At 38.9% G+C, this 20,204-nt stretch overlaps 1 protein-coding gene across 4 annotated transcripts in view; it reads right to left on the reverse strand.

The window, feature by feature from the left end:
- The window catches only part of ELAPOR2 (endosome-lysosome associated apoptosis and autophagy regulator family member 2), a 193,662-nt gene that overhangs the window by 67,069 nt on the left and 106,389 nt on the right, over positions 1-20,204 (reverse strand). For all 4 annotated transcript variants that reach the window (XR_012333906.1, XM_033862946.2, XM_033862947.2 and 1 more), the window contains exons 3-4: positions 7,497-7,692; positions 2,222-2,369 (exon numbers count right to left, since the gene is read on the reverse strand). Coding sequence is in view for 3 of the 4 variants with exons in the window: in XM_033862946.2 (XP_033718837.1) it covers positions 2,222-2,369; positions 7,497-7,692 (344 nt within the window). In the remaining variant the exon portion in view is untranslated. The remainder of the gene's footprint in view (positions 1-2,221; positions 2,370-7,496; positions 7,693-20,204) is intronic.

Genomic DNA, 20,204 nt, shown 5'->3' on the forward strand with positions numbered 1-20,204 from the left:
ATACCTAGGAGTTGGGACATACTCTTCCAGGCCTATGAAGAATACCTAGACATCAAAAATTTGCCCATCTTGGGCTTCCCTGGTGGCGCAGTGGTTGAGAGTCCGCCTGCCGATGCAGGGGACACGGGTTCGTGCCCCGGTCCGGGAAGATCCCACATGCCGCGGAGCGGCTGGGCCCGTGAGCCATGGCCGCTGGGCCTGCGCGTCCGGAGCCTGTGCTCCGCAACAGGAGAGCCCACAACAGTGAGAGGCCCGCGTACCGCAAAAAAAAAAAAAAAAAAATTTCCATACAAGTTATTTCCTAAAGACTTACTAACTAGAAAACAGATCCTTGCAACAGCCAAATGCCAGACAATACTGACTGCTCCTGAGGACATCTGCTTTAACTGAGTTCAAATGTCATGTTTATGTTATAAGCATAATGACAATCCTAATGCAAGTGGGAAGCCATTTTTAAACAGATAGGAACCCTGAATATACCTTTGGTGGTCAATGTTTAGATAAACTGAAAGGTTTTTTTCAGCTGATATCAGACATCATGGATTATCGTGACATTCTCTTGGCATTCTACAGATCTCAGTTCTCCTGGTATTCTAAAAGTAACCAGTAAAGGTATAACCTTGGTCTAATCATTTATTCTCTCCAGATTTTAGTTTCATCATTTAAAAAAAAAAAAAAAGTGTGTGTGGAGGGGAGAGCTGAATGAAACTCCCAGACTCCTAAAATTAAATACTTTACTGCTTTCAATTATGAATTGTTCACAGGTGCATCTGCATCTTTCAGTCTTCAGACAATTTCTTTCCACTAACCATTCTGCAGGATGGCCATAAGGTGTTGACCCTGAGTCAATAAACTGCAACCTATAAAGCTGAAACATCAGTAAAAGAAGGAACGTGAACTCACCATCCCTTTTCAGTCTCTATCCAGAAGAACAAAGGTATCATTGAGAGAAAGTAGTGAAATTTCATGCCTTAAGAGTACCTTTACTGACAACTCTCAAAGGACTTAATGGACAACACAAAACTCAATGCTTATTTTAACAATTATACAATTATCTTGCTTCTTAACTTTATTTTAGTAATATTGCAAAAATGTCCAATGGAATAGAGAATCATTCAGTCTGAGAAGTATCTTACAAACAAAATGCAACTTAAAAGCTCAATCTGTTTGAATATTGCTTAACATCTTAAACTCATCAAAGGACCTTAGAGCTGGGAGGCTTCTTAAAAGGTCTTGTCTACGATCCACTTTACAAAAAGGAATGCTGAGGACTAGAAAGTTAACTTAATTGTCCAATAACATACAACTAGCAATTGCAGAGTTGGGACCTGAGCCAGAATCTCTTGACTTTGAGCCTAAGGCTCATACCTTCATGGAAAATATCTCTTCCTAGCAAACTTCTGATTTAGAAACTTCCATTAACAAGAGCAATATAAATTTGTTTTAGCATGATCAGTACATTTATTCCTGAAATCTGGACCACAGAAACACTTACAAGATATTTTCCCAGTTGCCTGCACAACACACACTTTTTTTTGGTTTAAGAAGTCAATCTGAGAAGTTTTTCTCAAGTATCTGAGTCACTGCCACAACGAATATTTGCAAGATTAGATACAGTTTATATAAATAGTTAAATAATTTTCATGGTAACAGCCCATTCTGTTAGACTATTGTTTTTTCCTATATTCTGTAATGTTATTTAATCTCTTGTCAGAGACATCAACTATCTCATCCATTGATTCCATTGGATTGTACAAAACCGGCAGAATCAGAAAGACACAGACACTCCTAACTGCCCATGAATACACTTAAATAACTCAAATATTTGAAATTGCAAAGAGAAAAAAAGCCTTTTAAACAAACACTAAAATTGGTAAAAACATATTTTTAAACAAAGTAGCATCTGTAGCTGTAAAAAAAATTTTAATGAATCTTGGGGAAAATATCTGTCACACAAAGTCTCCACCAAGTGGTTGCCTAATAATCACATCCAAAGGGAAAAACAAGCCCAATGTTACTCTACAAGGTGAGAGCTCAAAGTTAAAAGAAACAATGTTAACCAGAAAATATTATAGACAAAAAATAACACTTCTTTTCATACTGAAAGCTTCACTTAACACAAAAACCAAGGAGGCATACAATGGAATGGGAACAAATGATTAAGAGAAATTTTATATGAATGTCCTTTAAAAAGTGAATTCTAGAATATAAAAGCCCTTACAAAGAACTCAAAGAAGATGTTGTTGTCCACATACTGGTACTCAAAGAAAACATAGCCCGACTTCTTGAGGTGCACAGCGTAGATCAAGGATACCGTGCAGTCATCACGATTAGACTCTATGTAATTTCCACGAGGGACCCAGGAAGAGCTGTGGAAACAAAACCATTTCATGTCAGCATTCAGAAACCTCTTTTTTCACAAGTTCTGTAACTGAGATTTAAAAGCGGTTCCATTGACAAAGCACAGCAGAGGGGTCTGAAGCTCATGTGGAACTCACAGGCCAATACCATGGCTGGAAAAAGGTTCGTTTCTTGTGGCACATGACTTCCTAAATGGTGGTATGGTTAAACAATCAAGTTGCTACATAACTGCTATTTTTCACCAAAAATTTGATTGCTAAACAGATGATCACTAATTCCAGTTGGCTTAGATGGAGTTATTCTCTCAAACAATATCTAAAGTTATATTTACAAACATATACTTGGCAGGGGAATGCAGGGGTTCCTTGACTGTGAGAGAAGATATTGTCCTAGAAAAAGCCAATTTAAAGTAAACCTAAATAAAATATAGATCACAGTGTCATAATACATAGTAGAGCTAAAAGTCTGATTGGAAATTTTATCTAAAAAATAAAATGAAATATTAAGAAAACACACTAGTGAACAAAAGCTGGGTTGTCAATCTAACCATAAGCTAATTCTTAATCAATAATGAGTCACGTGCCAACTTTTGGCCAAAAAAAATTTCCAACCAAACCGTATGACAGCACAACTTATTATCCTTCTCTTCAAATTTAACTTTCTATCTGGATGATAAGTGAGATTTTGGCAAATTATTTTCTTTTTACTAACAGAAAAAAAAAATTTGAATGAAAGACTGAGACTTCCACATCCCATCATGACTCACTAATCGGTATTGGATTTGCCCTTTTCTTTAACAATCTAGTAAACTAAACAAAACACGTGAGCCATGTTCAGGCATTGACAATAGGCAGTGAAGGACTGAGATTCCTGACAGCAGGAAAACACATGAGACAAAGCCCAAACTGACCCTGACCTCATTCTTCAGGACACTTTCCAGACCATGGCACTGGGAGATAGCACCCAAGCAGAGCACAGGGATCTCACTGAGCCAAGCAGCAGGGATGAATGTTTGGGGCAGTTGAAACAACTGGAATTTTCAGGCCTGAGATGCAGAGAAAACAGGGGCTCCAGAAGTCCATATGCAGTTTCTCTGAAGGTGAGGGCTTGGATCTGGAGTGGGCAGGCCTACCAGCGAACAGCCATTGCAAAGCTAAGACATAATCAGAGAGGTCACTTCTATGGGAGTCGCTAGAGCTCCAGGTCAGCCAGAAAGGAGGAAACTTAATAACCCCATTGGACATTCATCTGAGATTCCAGAATTGCCACACTTCAGGAATAAGGGCCATACCCTAGAGTAGGTATCAGCAAACTTGTTCATAAAGGGCCGGACAGTCAATAATTTTGGCTTTATGAATCATCTGGTCTCTCCTGCAATGTTTAACTAGGCCATTGTAGTTCAAAAGCAGCCATAGACAATATATAAATAAATGAGTGCAGCTGTGTTCCAATATAACGTTACTTACAGAAACCGAGGGAGGGCCCACAGGCCACAGTGTGCCCAACTCTTGCCCTAGAGTAAAGACCATGACCTAGACCTAAGTGTGAAAACAATATCGAAACACCCTAAAAAAAAATTTTAAAAACAGACCTGACGAGATCAAGGCATTCTTCTCATAAATAAACTGCCTTCCAGAACAAAATCCAACACCTTTTAAATGAAAGAAAAAAATAATCCACATTCCCTACATCTTAACATTCATGATGCCCCAGATACAATAAAAATTTACTAGGAATGCAAAGAAGTGGGAAAGTATGACCCTTAATTGAGAAAAAATATAATCAGAAGAAACAGGGGCTTCCCTCGTGGTACAGTGGTTAAGAATCCGCCTGTCAATGCAGGGGACACGGGTTCGAGCCCTGGTCTGGGAAGATCCCACATGCCGCGGAGCAACGAAGCCTGTGTGCCACAACTACTGAGCCTGCACTCTAGAGCCTGTGAGCCACAACTACTGAGCCCATGTGCCACAACTACTGAAGCCTGCAAGCCTAGAGCCTGTGCTCCGCAACAAGAGAAGCCACGGCAATGAGAAGCCTGTGCACCAGAATGAAGAGTAGCCCCCGCTCGTCGCAACTAGAGAAAGCCCATACGCACCAACAAAGACCCAATGCAGCCAAAAATAAAAATAAATAAATAAATTTATTTAAAAAAATAAAACAAAAGAAACAGACAAGTATTTAAGACAGCTCTTCAAAATATAATCAACAACAGTGAGTGAAGGGATGAGGAATCTCAACTATTTTAAGGGAAATAAGAACCATTCGTAAAACTAAATGCAAATTCTAGAACTGAAAATTACAATACATGAAATTGAAAATTCAACAGATGACCTTAAGATCAAGTTTGAGACTGCAAAAGAAATAGTCAATGACACAGCAATAGAAACTATGTAATCTGAAGTCTAAGAGAAAAAAATTGGGAAAAAAATAGAGGCTCAGTGACTTTTGGACAACACCAAGTGGCCTAACATACACGTAATTGGAATCATAGAAGGAAAAGAGGGAGAGAAAGGGGCAGAAAAACGTTATTGGTGAAATGGTGGTTAACATAATTCTCAAATTTGGTGACAATATCAACCTACAAATTCAAGAAGCTCAGTGAACTTCAAGCAGAGTAAATACAAAGAAAACCACACCATCACAGTCAAACTGTTGAACAGCAAAGATATAGAGAACATTTTATAAGTAGTCAGGGAACTAAAAACCATTACATAGAAGGGAACTAACCATACAAAATACAGCTAATTTTTTTTTATCACAAACAAGGGAGAGATTCAGAGGTAATGGAACATTTTTAAAGCATGGAAAGGGAAAAGTAAAAGCCCAGGGTCATACGTCCAACAAAATATTCTTCAAAACTGATGCTAAAATAAAGATATTTTTAGGTTAAACAAAAAAAGCTGAGAGAATTTGTGAGCAGCAGACCTGCATTACAAGAAATGATAAAGAAAATTTTACAGGATGAAAAAAATAATACTGGATATACATGCCAACCTATATACAGGAGGAAAGAGCACCAATAATAGTAAATATGTAGATAAGCATATTTTTATCTCTTAAGTTTTTTAAAAAACAATTGATTTTTTTAAATTAATTTATTTTTGGCTGCGTTGGGTCTTCGTTGCTGTGTTACGGCTTTCTCTAGTTGTGGCAAGCAGGGGCTATTCTTCACCTCGCACAGAAATGAAGACCCAATAAATTAATTAATTAATTTTTTTAAAAAAGAATACAATATTGGGTGGACGGAAAAAAGGAAGAAAGGAAAAAAGGAGGGAGGGAGGAAGGGAGATAAGCGAAAAAGTAACAGGCTGAAATTTACACTGAGACAGTTATACTCAATACACTGAAAAATTTCTGCTTATCATTCAATCTCTTTAATGAATAAACAATTCCAAATTTATTGGAATTAGAAAAAGAAGCCACACAATATCTCCTGCCCACCAAGACACAGATCTGAGATCTCATAACATCCTACTACTACCTTCCCCTAAGTAACTCTTTTATTTAAAAAAATTGAATTAAATTATACACACACACGTTTCCCCCGTTACATAAAAGTGCAGTGTTCCTATGAAACCTTTCGTAAGCTGAAATGGTGCAAAGCAAAGAAGCAATTACCTTACGACACATCTTACTAATGGATTTACAAAATAAATCAAGATAAAGCATAGATCCCAGACACAGTTCAAAGTTACGGTGGCTTGATGCTGAGATGCTGCATGTAGCTCCAGGAGAGAGCTTGGTGGTGCCACTCTCGCTGCCCATGGTGCACACTGCCGCTATGACAGCCTCCCTTGCTGCCAAACCAACGCTGAACAGTATTTTTGCTTTTTGCCCTCTTTTTTTTTTTTGTAAAAGCGAAAATCCCCTTCAGATTTCTTTTGGTTAGCAAAAACAGGTACTAATATAGGTTTTTCATAAAAGCGAAATGATATAAAGCAATCTTGGGAAAAGCAGGGGATGCTTGTGTGTGTATATGTACATACATAAATATACATCTTGAACTGCATGGGTCCAATTATACGCAGATTATTTTCACTGAAGACACATTACAGTACTACTTGATCCATGGTTGGCTGAATCCGCCAGATGCCGCAGGGTGGATACAAAAAGCCAACTGTTAAGTTATAAGTGGATTTTCAACTCAAAGGAGGATCGGCACCCATGACTCCCACATCGTTCATGGGTCAACAGTGTATGCACGTGTGTACATATACACATACGTACGTGTGTATATACGCACATATACATTTTATACACAGTTAGAATTATTAGATATAACAATTCTGTTAATGCTATCTAACGTCACAACCCTACGTGATGAAATGACTGTTATCAGAAGAGTAAAAATATCAACTGGCAGACAGAGAGACAGCTATATAAAGCAAGGGGGAATGGAGGGAAGGTAGGGACGAGGGAGGAGAAAACACATCTGTTATCACAGCTAAATAATTCCCCAGCATCTTTAGCTCAGAGTAAAAATACTGAGTCGTGAGAAACCATCCTTGTCAGAAGGTAGCCCGAGGCCTAAAGTAAAATTCTCCTAAACATGGCCACGTGAAAGGGGAATGTTACATAGTCAATACAAGAAAACAGGAAGGGTAACAGCCCAAAGATAAACATTTTGTGTTTTTTCAAAACAGTTTATCGTTCCTCCAATGTTGTCACAGGCAAACCTAATAACCTCCTATTAAAAAGGTGGAAATTAGGTAAAGGTGCTTTCCACTTTAGGTTTTTAACCCACTCTGTAACCGGAGACACTCAAGTGTCAAAATGAAGGTTATACATTTTTCCTCTCAGGGGAAAAGAAAAAACATTGAAGTTATTCATTAAAATTACAGAAGGCTTTGTAGAAACACCACTGACTTTAATAAAGTTATAAATGTATTATTAGAAAATTAACTTGTTTTCTTAATAGCTTTATTGAATTTTTTGCATACAGTATCTATTATGTCCTAAGAGCAACTATTTTAACCTCATGAAAGTTCAGCTACATTATTCATAAGGACTGTTAAAAAAAACTGTGACTATTTGCAATTAGTTTATCTATAATCCCAATCACTACCAAGATTATCCTCAACATCTTTCTGGAAAAGAGCAACCACACCCTTCTCAAGGCTCCTTTGGATTCTTACTTGTTACAGCCATCTGGCCTGCTGTCAGAAGGGCCGACCACAGTGTCCATGAATGTTGCAACGTTGGAAAATCCTGCCGGCAATTCATCCCATTCATCAAATTTGATGCCACTGCCCAAGGAGTAGGTGCCTTCACCACACTTACTGCATACCTGATTCTTCATTTCTAGATACTCCCCAGAAGCACAGGAGAAAGCTGGAAGGCAGAAGAATGTATAATCCATTAGTCATCACACCCCCCATCAATTTCCTCCCCTTCACACTGTCACCAGCATTATTTTTATAAAGCTCTGATCAGGTCACACCCTAATTAAAGCTTTCCAAAGTCTCCCTTATCACTATATGCACTTCACAGTCTGACTCCGACCTATTTTACCAGGCTCATCCCTTGACCCATTCTCTTCCAACCATAACGAAATTCTTATCACTCCCAGAATATTTCATCCTCTTTCTCGCCGCTGTGGTCTTTCTTCGGAGATGCTGACCAACGCACCTGCTCACCTGGAAAACTCCCGTTCCTAAGTCAAAAAACGACCCTCTTCAGAACAGAAGGTGGGGCCTTACCCCACCAGGCAGTCAACTGTGCCTCTCTCTGTGCTCCTACAATACTCTTCTCATAATACCCCCCTTAAAGATAGACAGATGGATGGATGGATAGAGAGATACCACTTATCAATTCATGTGAGACTTCAAGCTTCCAGAAAGCAGGGATCATTGTTATTTTTGAATTCCTAATTGTACCGGGCAAATGCTGAGTGCAAATAAAAGGCTGAACCAGTTTGTGATATAAACTTAACGGGGCTAATGAGAGGGTAGTGCTTCACATGCAATAGCTAAACAAATATCTCCACCATGAGTCCATGTTTTCACTATTCACGACTCCCACTGAGTCATTTCCACAACCTCCTTCTTTTTACTGATGATGTCAAGTTCTGTGCTAATGCTCAGAACTAGAGCCAGAAAACAGCAGCCACAGGCAATGCGCAGGACAGCTGACACAGTTATAGAAAAGATGGCAATTCTGCCGCTAAGGTTTTATTCATTCAGCAAATGCAAATCTATGTCCCCCAAGAGTGTGGCTCTGTGCTCAGAGCAGTATTAGTCACTCAAACGTAGCAAAGAGCTTTCTAATCCTTTAATCAGGATATTAAAGAAACAAGAACAAAATAAGACCTCTAAATTATCCAATGAAGAAAAACAAATCTCCCAGCAGAGAGCGACGCAGCAAAACTTCACATTTAGGTAAACTCCCTTTTAGAATACATTTGGAAATGTAACAAGAAATAAAACAAGCTAAGTTTTAAAAAACGAATTAAAGAAATAGAGCTAAAACCCACAGTCATCTACTTACTTATCCACAGAATAAATGTTTTTCTTCAGAAAAGCTTAAGATGCTGTACAATGCAAATCAACATCCCTAAATTAGCAGAACATCAGAAAATAAGGAAAGGTTAGGCAAAAAGTATTGCATGCTGGCTATAAGGTCAAAACTATCTTGGGGTCAAGTTGTACCACTCCCTAAATCTGTGACCTTGAGTGAGATACGTCACCTCTCCGGGCCTCAGTTTCTATCTCAGAAAAAATAAGATAATAATCACAGTGCTGCCTGATAGAGCTATAACGAGAAACTAAAAAACAGTATAAAGTGGTTAGCACAGTGCCCTGCCTTTAATAAATGCTCACAACACGTGATTATGATCACTACAACGTACTAAGAAAGAAACAGTTATAGAAAAAAATTTATTTTACTTTTTATGGTTTATAGGTCTTCTAGAAAACTGATAAACAATACCATAAAACAAGAGCCCACATTACACTAAATCAAGGGTCAGCAAACTAGAGCTCACAGGCCAAATCCAGCCTGCTACCTGTTTTTGTAAATAAAGTTTTATTGAAACACAGTCATAACCGCTCATATACATATTGTCTATAGCTACTTTCACACCACAGTGGCAGAGGTGAATAGCTGTGAGAGACTGCACTGCCTGCCAAACCGAAAATATTTACTTTCTGATAAAACGAAGTTATCTTTGAAGACAGTTTAGTCTAGTGTCCAAAACTGAACTTTTAACTTAAATAGGAAGAAGTAACTTTTTATGATAAGTTGTTAAAAGGGACCCTAGACTCTAAAAAGGAGATGATTGTGTTTGTGTTATTTCAGAGAGTGCCCATTGCCCTTTAAAGTCATTAAGAATATCGCCAACTCTTTCGGAGGTATTTCTCTAAGGTCAGAAGGAAAACTGAGAGAGAACGTTAACAGTAAATGTATTGAGTACAACACAGCCAATTCTTTTTACTCACAGTAGTTATACAAAGTTATCGTGAAAACTAAACTGGCAAATAATGAACCATTGCTCCTGGGGAAAATACAGGCTTAGGCTCCTGTGATTCTCCAGTCACAATATCTTCATCAACAAGTCACAGTATCATCTTCATCAATATCTGGTTTTACGGGTTTTTCAGCCGGAAAACATCTTATTTAAAATATATTGTTGATTCATCAACATTAAACTTATGGCCAACGGCACTAATACTTATACTTGAACTAAGCTTATTTAACACGTGAATTTTCTCCAAAAGGCAAGGGACAGCCTTCTTGCACTTAGGATCACTAGCCAGCACTTCAGCACTATTTTAAACAGTAAGATCACCAATAAAAAGCATAAGAATGCAAAAAACATGGCATTAAATAGACTGTGCAAATGACACTGTTGGCAGTATGCGAGATGAAATAAGGAGGCAGCCTGTCACCGTCTTCAACCTCAGCTGGGACCACATGGTCGGGTGACTCATTTTTACTGCTCTGTACATGTCTGCAAATGGCAGTGAAAGTATTACATGGACTGATCTGAGAGTTACAAATAAATTTTTTAAGGTAGGTAAATTTGCAAATATGGAATCCATGAATAATCAGGATTGATGTGTTTTAATAGATCTGTGAAGGAGGAAGATACTATGCCCATTCGCCAGAAGCAGAAATTGACACACAGTACATTTAAATAACCCTATCAGAAAATTATCCAATTAACAAGTGGCAAAGATGATATTCAAATTTAGCTCTCTGATTCCAAAACTCATATGCCAAGAAAATTCAATTCAAGCAATAATTATTATAATCAATGCAAAAAGGGCAAGTAATGTCAAATTAATTCATTATTATGTTTCACATCTTTCTTCATTTGCTGTCTTGAAATGTGCATTATAAAGCAATAACAATTCCCTACCCCCAGGTATCTTATGAAATTTTTAATATATTATAGCTGAAACACACACATTTATGAAATATTTTAGCAAGTTACTAACTTCCATATGCCTCAATGTCCACACCTATAAAAGGAAAATAACAGTAATATCTATCTCCAAAAGTTTTGGGAGTAAATGAGATATTCCATATAAAACATTTAGCAGTGTGCCTGACATAAAGCGTAATAATTGTTAGCTGCAATTATTAATAATATAATTCAGGAGTCTGGGACAATCAGAATTCTGCCCCTGGATTGATGATTTTACATCTCTTTAGAATAATTACATGGTCAAAGTTAGGTGAATAGCTATAGGGCCTTTAGTAATACAGAGGAGCTGAAGAGTCTACAGCTTTTTGTATTTTAATTATTGCTTCCTCCTCAATCTTTTTTTCCACCCTGGAAGCCAGCTCTAGAGGAAAGGAGAGGAAGAGCCACACGTTCTTATTAAACACAATTTACTCCATGAGATGATGTCAACACGGCCCTACCGACCTCTTCAGGCAGGCATCAACGAGGACCAGCTTTTCCTTTTCTTATACCTTCTGTCCTACCCACATCTACTTTCTACTTGGACTCTGCTTTCTTGGCCTTTGGTTTTTAGTTGAATTAGAAGGGGTTTTATAATATTAAGGACTATACTCTTCATTTGAATTCGCTTACAGTACAACATAAGACTTTTTAAAATTAAAATATAGTTGATTTACAACGTTTCGTTAGTGTCTGGTGTACAGCAAAGTGACTCAGTTATACGTATATACACATATTCTTTTTCATATTCTTTTCCATTATGGTTTATTATAGGACACTGAATATAGTTCCCTGTGCTATACAGTAGGACCTTGCTGGTAATCTATTTCATATATAGTAGTTTGTATCTGCTAATCCCCAACTCCTAATTTATTCCTCCCTCACCCCCTTTTGCCTTTGGTAACCATAAATTTGTTTTCTATGTCTGTGAGTCTGTTTCTGTTTTATAAATAAGTTCATTTGTGTCATATTTTAGATTCCATATGTAAGTGATATGATATGTATAGGATCTGTCTTTCTCTCTGACTTATTTCACTTAGTATGATAATCTCTAGGTCCATCCATGCAGCTGCAAATGGCATTATTTCATTCTTTTTTATGGCTGAGTAATATTCCATTGTATACTTGGACCACATCTTCTTTCTCCATTCATCTGTCCATGTACATTTAGGTGGCTCCCATGTCTTGGCTACTGTAAGCAGTGCTGCAGTGAACATTGGGGTGCATGTATCTTTTTGAATTATAGTTTTCTCCAGATGTATGCCCAGGACTGGGACTGCTGGATCATATGGCAACTCTATTTTCAGTTTTTTAAGGAACCTCCATACTGTTCTCCATATTGGCTGTACCAATTTACATTGCCACCAACAGTGTAGGAGGCTTCTCTTTTCCCCACACCCTCTCTGGCATTTGTTATCTGTAGACTTTTTAATGATGGCCATTCTGACTGGTGGGAGGTGATACCTCATTGCAGTTCTGATTTGCATTTCTCTAACAATTAGCCATGTTGAACATCTTTTCATGTGCCTAGTGGCCACCTGTATGTCTTCTTTGGAGAAATGTCTATTTAGATCTTCCACCCATTTTTTGATTGGGTTATTTGTTTTTTTGTTATTGAGATGTATGAACTATTTGCATATTTTGCAAATTAAACTCTTGTCAGTCACATCATCTGCAAATATTTTCTCCCAGTCCATAGGCTGTCTTTTCCTTTTGTTTATAGTTTCCTTTGCTGTGCAAAAGCTTATACGTTTGATTAGGTCCCATTTGTTTATTTTTACTTTTATTTCTATTGCTTTGGGAGACTGACCTAAGAAAACAATGCTACAATTTATGTCAGAGAATGTTTTGCCTATGTTCTCTTCTAGGAGAACTATATATGCTCTACTATACATAATATATATACTACAGAGTATATATACTATATACTACTATAAAGATAGAAATATGCAGGTGTGGGAAAAAACATTTATATCCATCTGTCCCCAATCAGCAAATGGCTGGGCAACTTATTTAACCCTCCTTGCCTCCATGCATTCACATTCCAAGGATGACACGGCTTTCCCCTCCTGCCTCACAGGACTGCTTGTGGTCCTATGAGAGACTGAAAACCACTCTGAGAATAAAATATGACATGAAAATTTAAAGCTTTGCTGTCATCATGCAACCACCCCGTACAATGTACCAAACAATAATCTATGAATTGAATCATTTATATGCTGATTATCATCTATGATTTATGCCTAACAATAAAGAACATCTATTTTTAATCTTTTCATCACAAGGACCACTTAGTTTTGCTTTTCTTCCTTCAGATACCTCACGCAATGGAAGATGATGGTTATCAATTACCTTTATTCATAATTCATCCATTTTTGCTACTTTAATTCAAAGTTACTACTAAAATTACTTTTCTAAACAGTAAACAGCAATAAGAAGCAGTAATAAAATTTTCAGTTTACTTGTTCAATGAGATGTTGATGGTACAGGGAGCCTATGCACTCTCATTACAGGTAAGTATATGGGAATCACACTATATTATGTCACTCAACAGATATTTCTTATCTAGTAGTTAGTGGGCAAACACCAGGCACCAAGGGTATTTTGGTGAATAAGATGGAAATAGTCCCTACTCTCATGGAGCATCTAGTCTAGTCTAGTCTAGACTTATCTTCCTCAAAATAGACTGAATTTACATTTCACTAAGATAAATTCACTGTAAAACTATCGTTATCTGTTAACCCAAGTTAATAGCTAAATAAAAAATAGTTACATATATTTATGGGGAAATGATTAATTAAATCAATTCCAGAATTAAGATGAGCCAATACGTCTATTTTCTTCAATTGTCTCATTTCACTTACATAAGATAAAGAAAACAAGGTTAAAGCTGCAGGCATTGTCATTACTGACTATACAAGAAGAACACTCTTCCAACTATTACTAATATTAAGGAAAGTACAAACGGAAAATAATGCACAGATTGTGGGTCTCGAAAATGATAAATTTTACCTTCATCAATCATTTAGCCAATCAATTATCATTATCAGATTATTAAAGCTTCAACTGCCCACCAGGTTTATAATTCTTCCCACAGGAAACAAAAAGGAAGTAAGAAATGGCATCTAAAAAGAAGGTGAACATCAGCTTCAATCTAGCGACTCTCAGCTGCTCTTCCCCCCTCAGTACCAGTGACAAGGAGAATGCTCAGACATTTTCTTTTCTAAGTTCTTATTTGCGAAATTCTTAAAGAAGAAAAATAATTTCTCTCATTTTACAAAAATGAAAGTGAGACAGGAAGACTCCAAAACAGTACATTAAAAGAGGCTATTTCTTGGGCTTCCCTGGTGGCGCAGTGGTTGAGAGTCCGCCTGCCGATGCAGGGGACACGGATTCGTGCCCCGGTCCGGGAAGATCCCACATGCCACGGAGCAGCTGGGCCCGTGGGCCATGGCCGCTGAGCCTGCGCATCCGAAGCCTGTGCTCCACAACGGGAGAGGCCACAGCAGTGAGAGGCCCGTATACTACACACACACACACACACAAAAAGGCCATTTCTTATGATCCAGCAATCCCACTCCTGGAAATATACCCAGACAAAACTATTCAAAAAGATACATACACCCTTATGTTCATTGCAGCACTGTTCACAATAGGCAAAACATGGAAACAACCTAAATGTCCATCGACAGATGAACGGATAAAGAAGATGTGGTACATATATAAAATGGAATACTACTCAGCCATATAAAAGAACAAAATAATGCCATTTGCAGCAACATGGATGCAACTAGAGATGATCATACTAAGTGAAGTAAGTCAGAGAGAGAAAGCCAAATGCCATGTGATATCATTTATATGTGGAATCTAAAATAAGGCACAAATGAACCAATCTACAAAACGGAAACAGACTCATGGAGAACAGACTTGTGGTTGCCAAGGTGGGTGGGGGGAAGGGAGAGCGATGGACTGGGAGTTTGGGGTTGGTAGATGCAAACTATTACATTTAGAATGGATAAACAACAAGGGCCTAATGTAGAGCACGGGGAACTATATTCAGTATCCTGTGGTAAACCATAATGGAGAAGAATATTTTAAAAATTCACACATATTATACACATATTATACACATATTATATACACGTGTAACTGAGCCGCTTTGCTGTGGAGCAGAGATTGGCACGACGCTGTACATCAGCTCTACTTCAATAAAACTTTTTTAAAAAGAAAAACAGGCCATTTCCTGCTGATGTTCTTAGTCACTGAAGGCAATTTTCCCCTTGGCTGAAGGGAATCTTTCTTCTGTTTCATTGAGATTTTATTTGTCGTAAGTGTGTTTTTCTTGTCAAAATCCACAAGGCAGCAATGCAGGCTGATTGTGAGTCCATCACCTGTCTGCCATGTTCACGATAAGGTTGGAGGAGAGTAACAGAAGGTAACACTTTGCAAATTCTAACAGCAGCAGACACTGCAGTGTTCCTATGAGGAGTATATATTCATGATCACTGAGGAGCTATATTGGTCTACTCCACTCTAATTCACAGGTGATGGAATATGAGGCATGACGTGATCGTAGAATGAACAAATTATGATATGTAATAACACTTAAACCTATCAGGATGACCAAAAGGGACTTTCGAGATCACCTGGTACAAACCCTCCCAATATGGATGCCAAGTTTCCTCATCTGTGTGACCTAGGGCATCTTAGTTCAAGTTTTCTACAGTCACCACAGGCAGACTCACTATCTATGAGTCTCATGACTCTTATGACTCTCTACCTAGTAAACAGACTCCCTGCAGTACCATGGAGCCAAAAGATTTTATTATAGCTAAGCTAAGAAAAATCCACTGTTTGTATCTGAAGTAAAGAAGAATAGAATTCAAAAAACATACCTCTGCCCCAGAAGTCAAAAGACGTGAGTTCTAGTTCCAGCAGGGCTGCCTGGCCACACGGGGAGTGAACACACGAGCTGCTGTGCAAAGTCTGAAGTGGCACAGTTAAATGATCAGAACCGAATTCTTTAAGCCTGATGCTACCAATAACCACCTTTAACTTTCCATTAAGACTTGGAGATGAAGATGGGGGCCACAGAGATGTTTGTAAGTTCAGATTTGGGAAATTCTTTGACAGAGAAGGGAGAAAAAATAATTTTCACCTCTCATTTTACAAAAATGAAAGGGAGACAGGAGACATACAAAGCAGTACATTAATACAAACCACTCTGGCCAGTGTTCTCTAATTCACTATTCTCTGAAAAGAATATTCAGTCAGAGGACTGCCTCTCCATCTGTGAAAATGAATTCTCACGTCTAACATTCTTTCCAGAGAATGGGTCCTCACAGAACCCTAACAGCTAGGATGGTAGGACAGTCACTGCGCTTTGCAGAGAAGACAGATCAGCCAGAATACCTGCCCTCCCTCCTGCCCACCCCCCAAAAAACATCACCAACTCCTGGTGTTACGTAGAAAACTGATCCATGTAACACCACAGCTATAATCCCCATTAAATTAGTGGAGCCTAGATTAAAACTTCCCATCTGTTTTTACAAGCAAAAGCTAACTAAGGTAGATTCCATCTTTAAAAAAAAAACCCACAAGTGTGTTTTATTGTGGCTTCTTGACTTCGGTGTTTGATGGGGAAGAAGACAAATTCCAGTTCTTCGAGCACAGGAGGACACAAGGTTTATGGGGAAAAAAAATCTAACAGCGAAGGTCAGGGGAGGGAAAATGTTGAGAGTACTTGATGAGGTCACCAAAGGGGGCAGAGCAATGCATCTGTGAAATCAGTTTTCTCAACTTCCAATTATGACCCAACACTTTGATTCTTATCTTCCTGAACTTTTCCTCTTCCTTAGAAAGTGTCGGTCACCCTGTACCTCCTGATAGTTTCTCTGCCCTTGAGTTTGCCGGTTTGAGGGCTGAGTTCTCTCATCTCCTCATAAAACACTTTTTTCAAAGAAGTTCCCTCGACCATAGCTCCCATCAAACACAACTGATGGAAAGCCTGCTTCTGATCTGTTATCGTAACAATCTCGTGCGTTGCTGCCTTTCACCCACCACTCGCGTGTTGCTGAGTGGATTTAACTCCAACCCTCTTCCCGCCTGGAATCTGATGCACCAACATCCCAAACTAAGCCTATTGAGGACAAAATGTTTCTGTCCTTTCATACGTAGAATAAAGTTTTACTAATCTGATTAGATCTCCGTGTCTCACCTGTGGAAATGAAACACCAAAGGCAGTCTCTAATGTGATGGCACCAGGGTTATTCAATCAACAAACATCCCAGTGTTCGAAGCTGCCTTAGGATCCAGGAGAGGATGACAGCTCCTCTCCTCTTGGGAAGAATGAAACAGGACTCTATTCTAAATTAAGAATTTCTGTAGTTGAAAAAATACCGATATTTTTCTAATACATGTCAGATAATGAACGCATACTATATGTATGTTTTCTAGACATGTCTACAGTTTTCTAGACACAGAAAAAGAAAAACTAAACGCTAAGCAACTCATTGTATTTGAGGATATAACTACAAATGTGCCTTACATTCAGAACGTTATTCCCTTACCTTTCATAAAAATACACAATTAAGAATAAAATCTACAAGCAGGTCAGTAATCAATTAAAATAAACCCCCAAGCAATATATCGGAGCCTTTAGATGCCATCTTTTAAAAACTCCACTTACCTATAGGAGATTTGCATCATATTTCTATCAAGAGGTAAATGTAAGGTGACCACAATGCCTCAAGAAGGGGCCTAACAACTTGCTCAACGAACACTGTAGTCCTGTCCAAAGAGGCGCGACACCGTAGGGGTTAAGAACACGGACCCAGGAGGCAGACTGCTCGGTTTCAAATCCCGGTTCTGCCTTTGACCTACCTGTGGGAGGTATCCCAGTGCCTCCTTCACAAGGTCGTTGGGATGACTGGGTTTGACTGAATACCTTAAAGCATTTACAGCTGTGCCTGACATAAGCAAGTAAAGATTGGCTATTATACATTTTATTGTTATTTTCACTAAGTTATATTATTATATAATTATGACTCCAGGCACTATAGATTATATTTATCATTCCACTTAAGGCCCTCAAACACCTGCGAATAGCCGTCTCCAGGGTAAAGTCCTTGGTATAACACACCGAGCCTATGGGATTTGTCAGAATCTCTGTCCCTGCTCACATTCTCCGAGTGCCATCCACACAGACCTCCCATAGCCCCCAGGAAAACCCAGTGCTGCCTCTAAGCTGCACCTCTGCCCGCGTTTCCTCTGCCTCAAATGCCACTCTGCTTCATCGAGTGCGTGAACACCTTCCTTCAGGGTTCGCCTCAGAGATCCTCAGAAAATTAACACGTAACGGCCCGTAAAGTACGGCATTTAATCCCTGTCTCAACTCGCAGTCAGGGCGCAGTTCTTCACATCCACCTGCCAGGGGTCAGATAACTTTCCAAGGTGATTCAGTCTGCATTTCAAACTCACACCTGCTTCACTGTGAGGTCCTCTTGACTCCTCCCTCCCCGGCAAGATCACCTTAGGTATTTGTATCTATCTTGCACTTTGCCCCGATACTCGAAATAATTTATTACCCACGGGCTCCGTTACTAGAATAAAAAGTCCTCGAAAAAACAGGAATCTCTTGTTCATTTATTTTTGGATCCCTATCATCAAGAATTTAGGAAATACGGGCTTCCCCGGTGGCGCAGTAGTTGAGAGTCTGCCTGCTGATGCAGGGGACACGGGTTCGTGCCCCGGTCCGGGAAGATCCCACATGCCGCGGAGCGGCTGGGCCCGTGAGCCATGGCCGCTGAGCCTGCGCGTCCGGAGCCTGTGCTCCGCAACGGGAGAGGCCATGACAGTGAGAGGCCCGCATACCGCAAAAAAAAAAAAAAAAAAAAAAAAGAATTTAGGAAATACTCAACAAATGTTTAGTGAACGAATTAAAACTCAATAAATACCTGTGGACTAAATATTTTGCTCAAAACATACAAGTCTGTTGCAGATCTGGGGTTTCATCTGAGGTGTATATCATACCTGACCACAAACTGTGGGAGGCCTGGGACTGGACACCCATGCGGTAATGCTCCCACTGAGACTTACGGAGCAAAGAAATTGTATGAAATTAGTTAAATCATAGCACAAGTAACAACGTATAAAAATTGACTAAATTAGCCTGCCATGTGTATTTAAATCTGTGTTCCTCCAAAAACGTTATATGCAGAAATTAGCAAAAGGGTGCAACTACACATCGGATAAAAGAGTTCTATAATCAAATATACTTGGGAAACTCTGGGTAAAACAGAATGCAGTTAACACACAGTAAATAGTTTAGACATAATTACCATGTTTCTCAGAGGCTTTATTATGAACATGTGGACTGCATCCCTCCATCAAGGGGATACAGCAGTCACCATTTTTTAAAAGTATTGGGATTTCACGACAGAAAACCTCAACACGCTTTTTTTGTTTACATGCAATACTTCTTGGGATGAGTATTCCACAGAACAGACTTCCAGCATGATACACCATCACCATTCAATATCAACGTACTCGATTTGCCCAGATGCACTGGCTGCCCTAACAATAACAACACTACACAACTGAAACAGACTAGGCATTGAATCTTGCGGAAGAGCCTACATTTCAAAGAGCTATGATCCCCCCAAAACTGGATTTTTAAACATCCCACCCAGGAAGCTAAAGCCAACTCTCTTTCCATGAGAATCCTTCCTCTCTTTCAACTCCAAACTAGAATCAAAAGATGTTGACTCAAACTGTCACCTCTGCTTACTCCTTAAGGCCCATGAAATGTAGGTTATGACAAGAGATCAGAGAGACACAATGGAAAAAGGAAAACAATTGTAGGCAAGGGTTTTCCTTCTAATCTGTATACAGCATTTCTTAATCTAAGAACCAAATATTAGTTTATATAAATACTAAAGTACAAGATTAAACAATGCCCACAATACTATAACTTGATGCTAACATACCAAATGGGATTACAAATATCTTAAATAGTCATCCCCAGTTAGAAAATGATGTGTTCAGGTTGCAGTCATGGGCCGAGAAATACGGGAAGGAGTAAGCGATAGAAGATACACACTCCCCAAAGGAAGAGATAACTTATGTTTATTTCCCTTCGGTGCTCTAGACTTCTCTGAAAATATGTAAGGCAATAGGTAAAGGAATTCTCTCCTCACTCCTAGTAGCCAGGCTTTTATTTCTAAGGTTTGGTTGGAAACAAGAAGTCCCTTTTCCCCTGTGTGGTTGGTGACAGAAGAGACAAGAGAGAGAAGGAGAGAGAGAAGGTACCCCATCCAGGCAACCATTCCAAAATGAATATTGTTTTTGACAATCTAAGAAAGTCAAGAGGACACCCAGAGAGTCAAGGGAAGATTTTTTAAACTCTCATGCAAGAGGGAAGTGACGCAGCAGTGGA

The sequence above is a fragment of the Tursiops truncatus genome, chromosome 9, assembly GCF_011762595.2.
Source record: "Tursiops truncatus isolate mTurTru1 chromosome 9, mTurTru1.mat.Y, whole genome shotgun sequence".
Lineage (NCBI taxonomy): Eukaryota > Metazoa > Chordata > Mammalia > Artiodactyla > Delphinidae > Tursiops > Tursiops truncatus.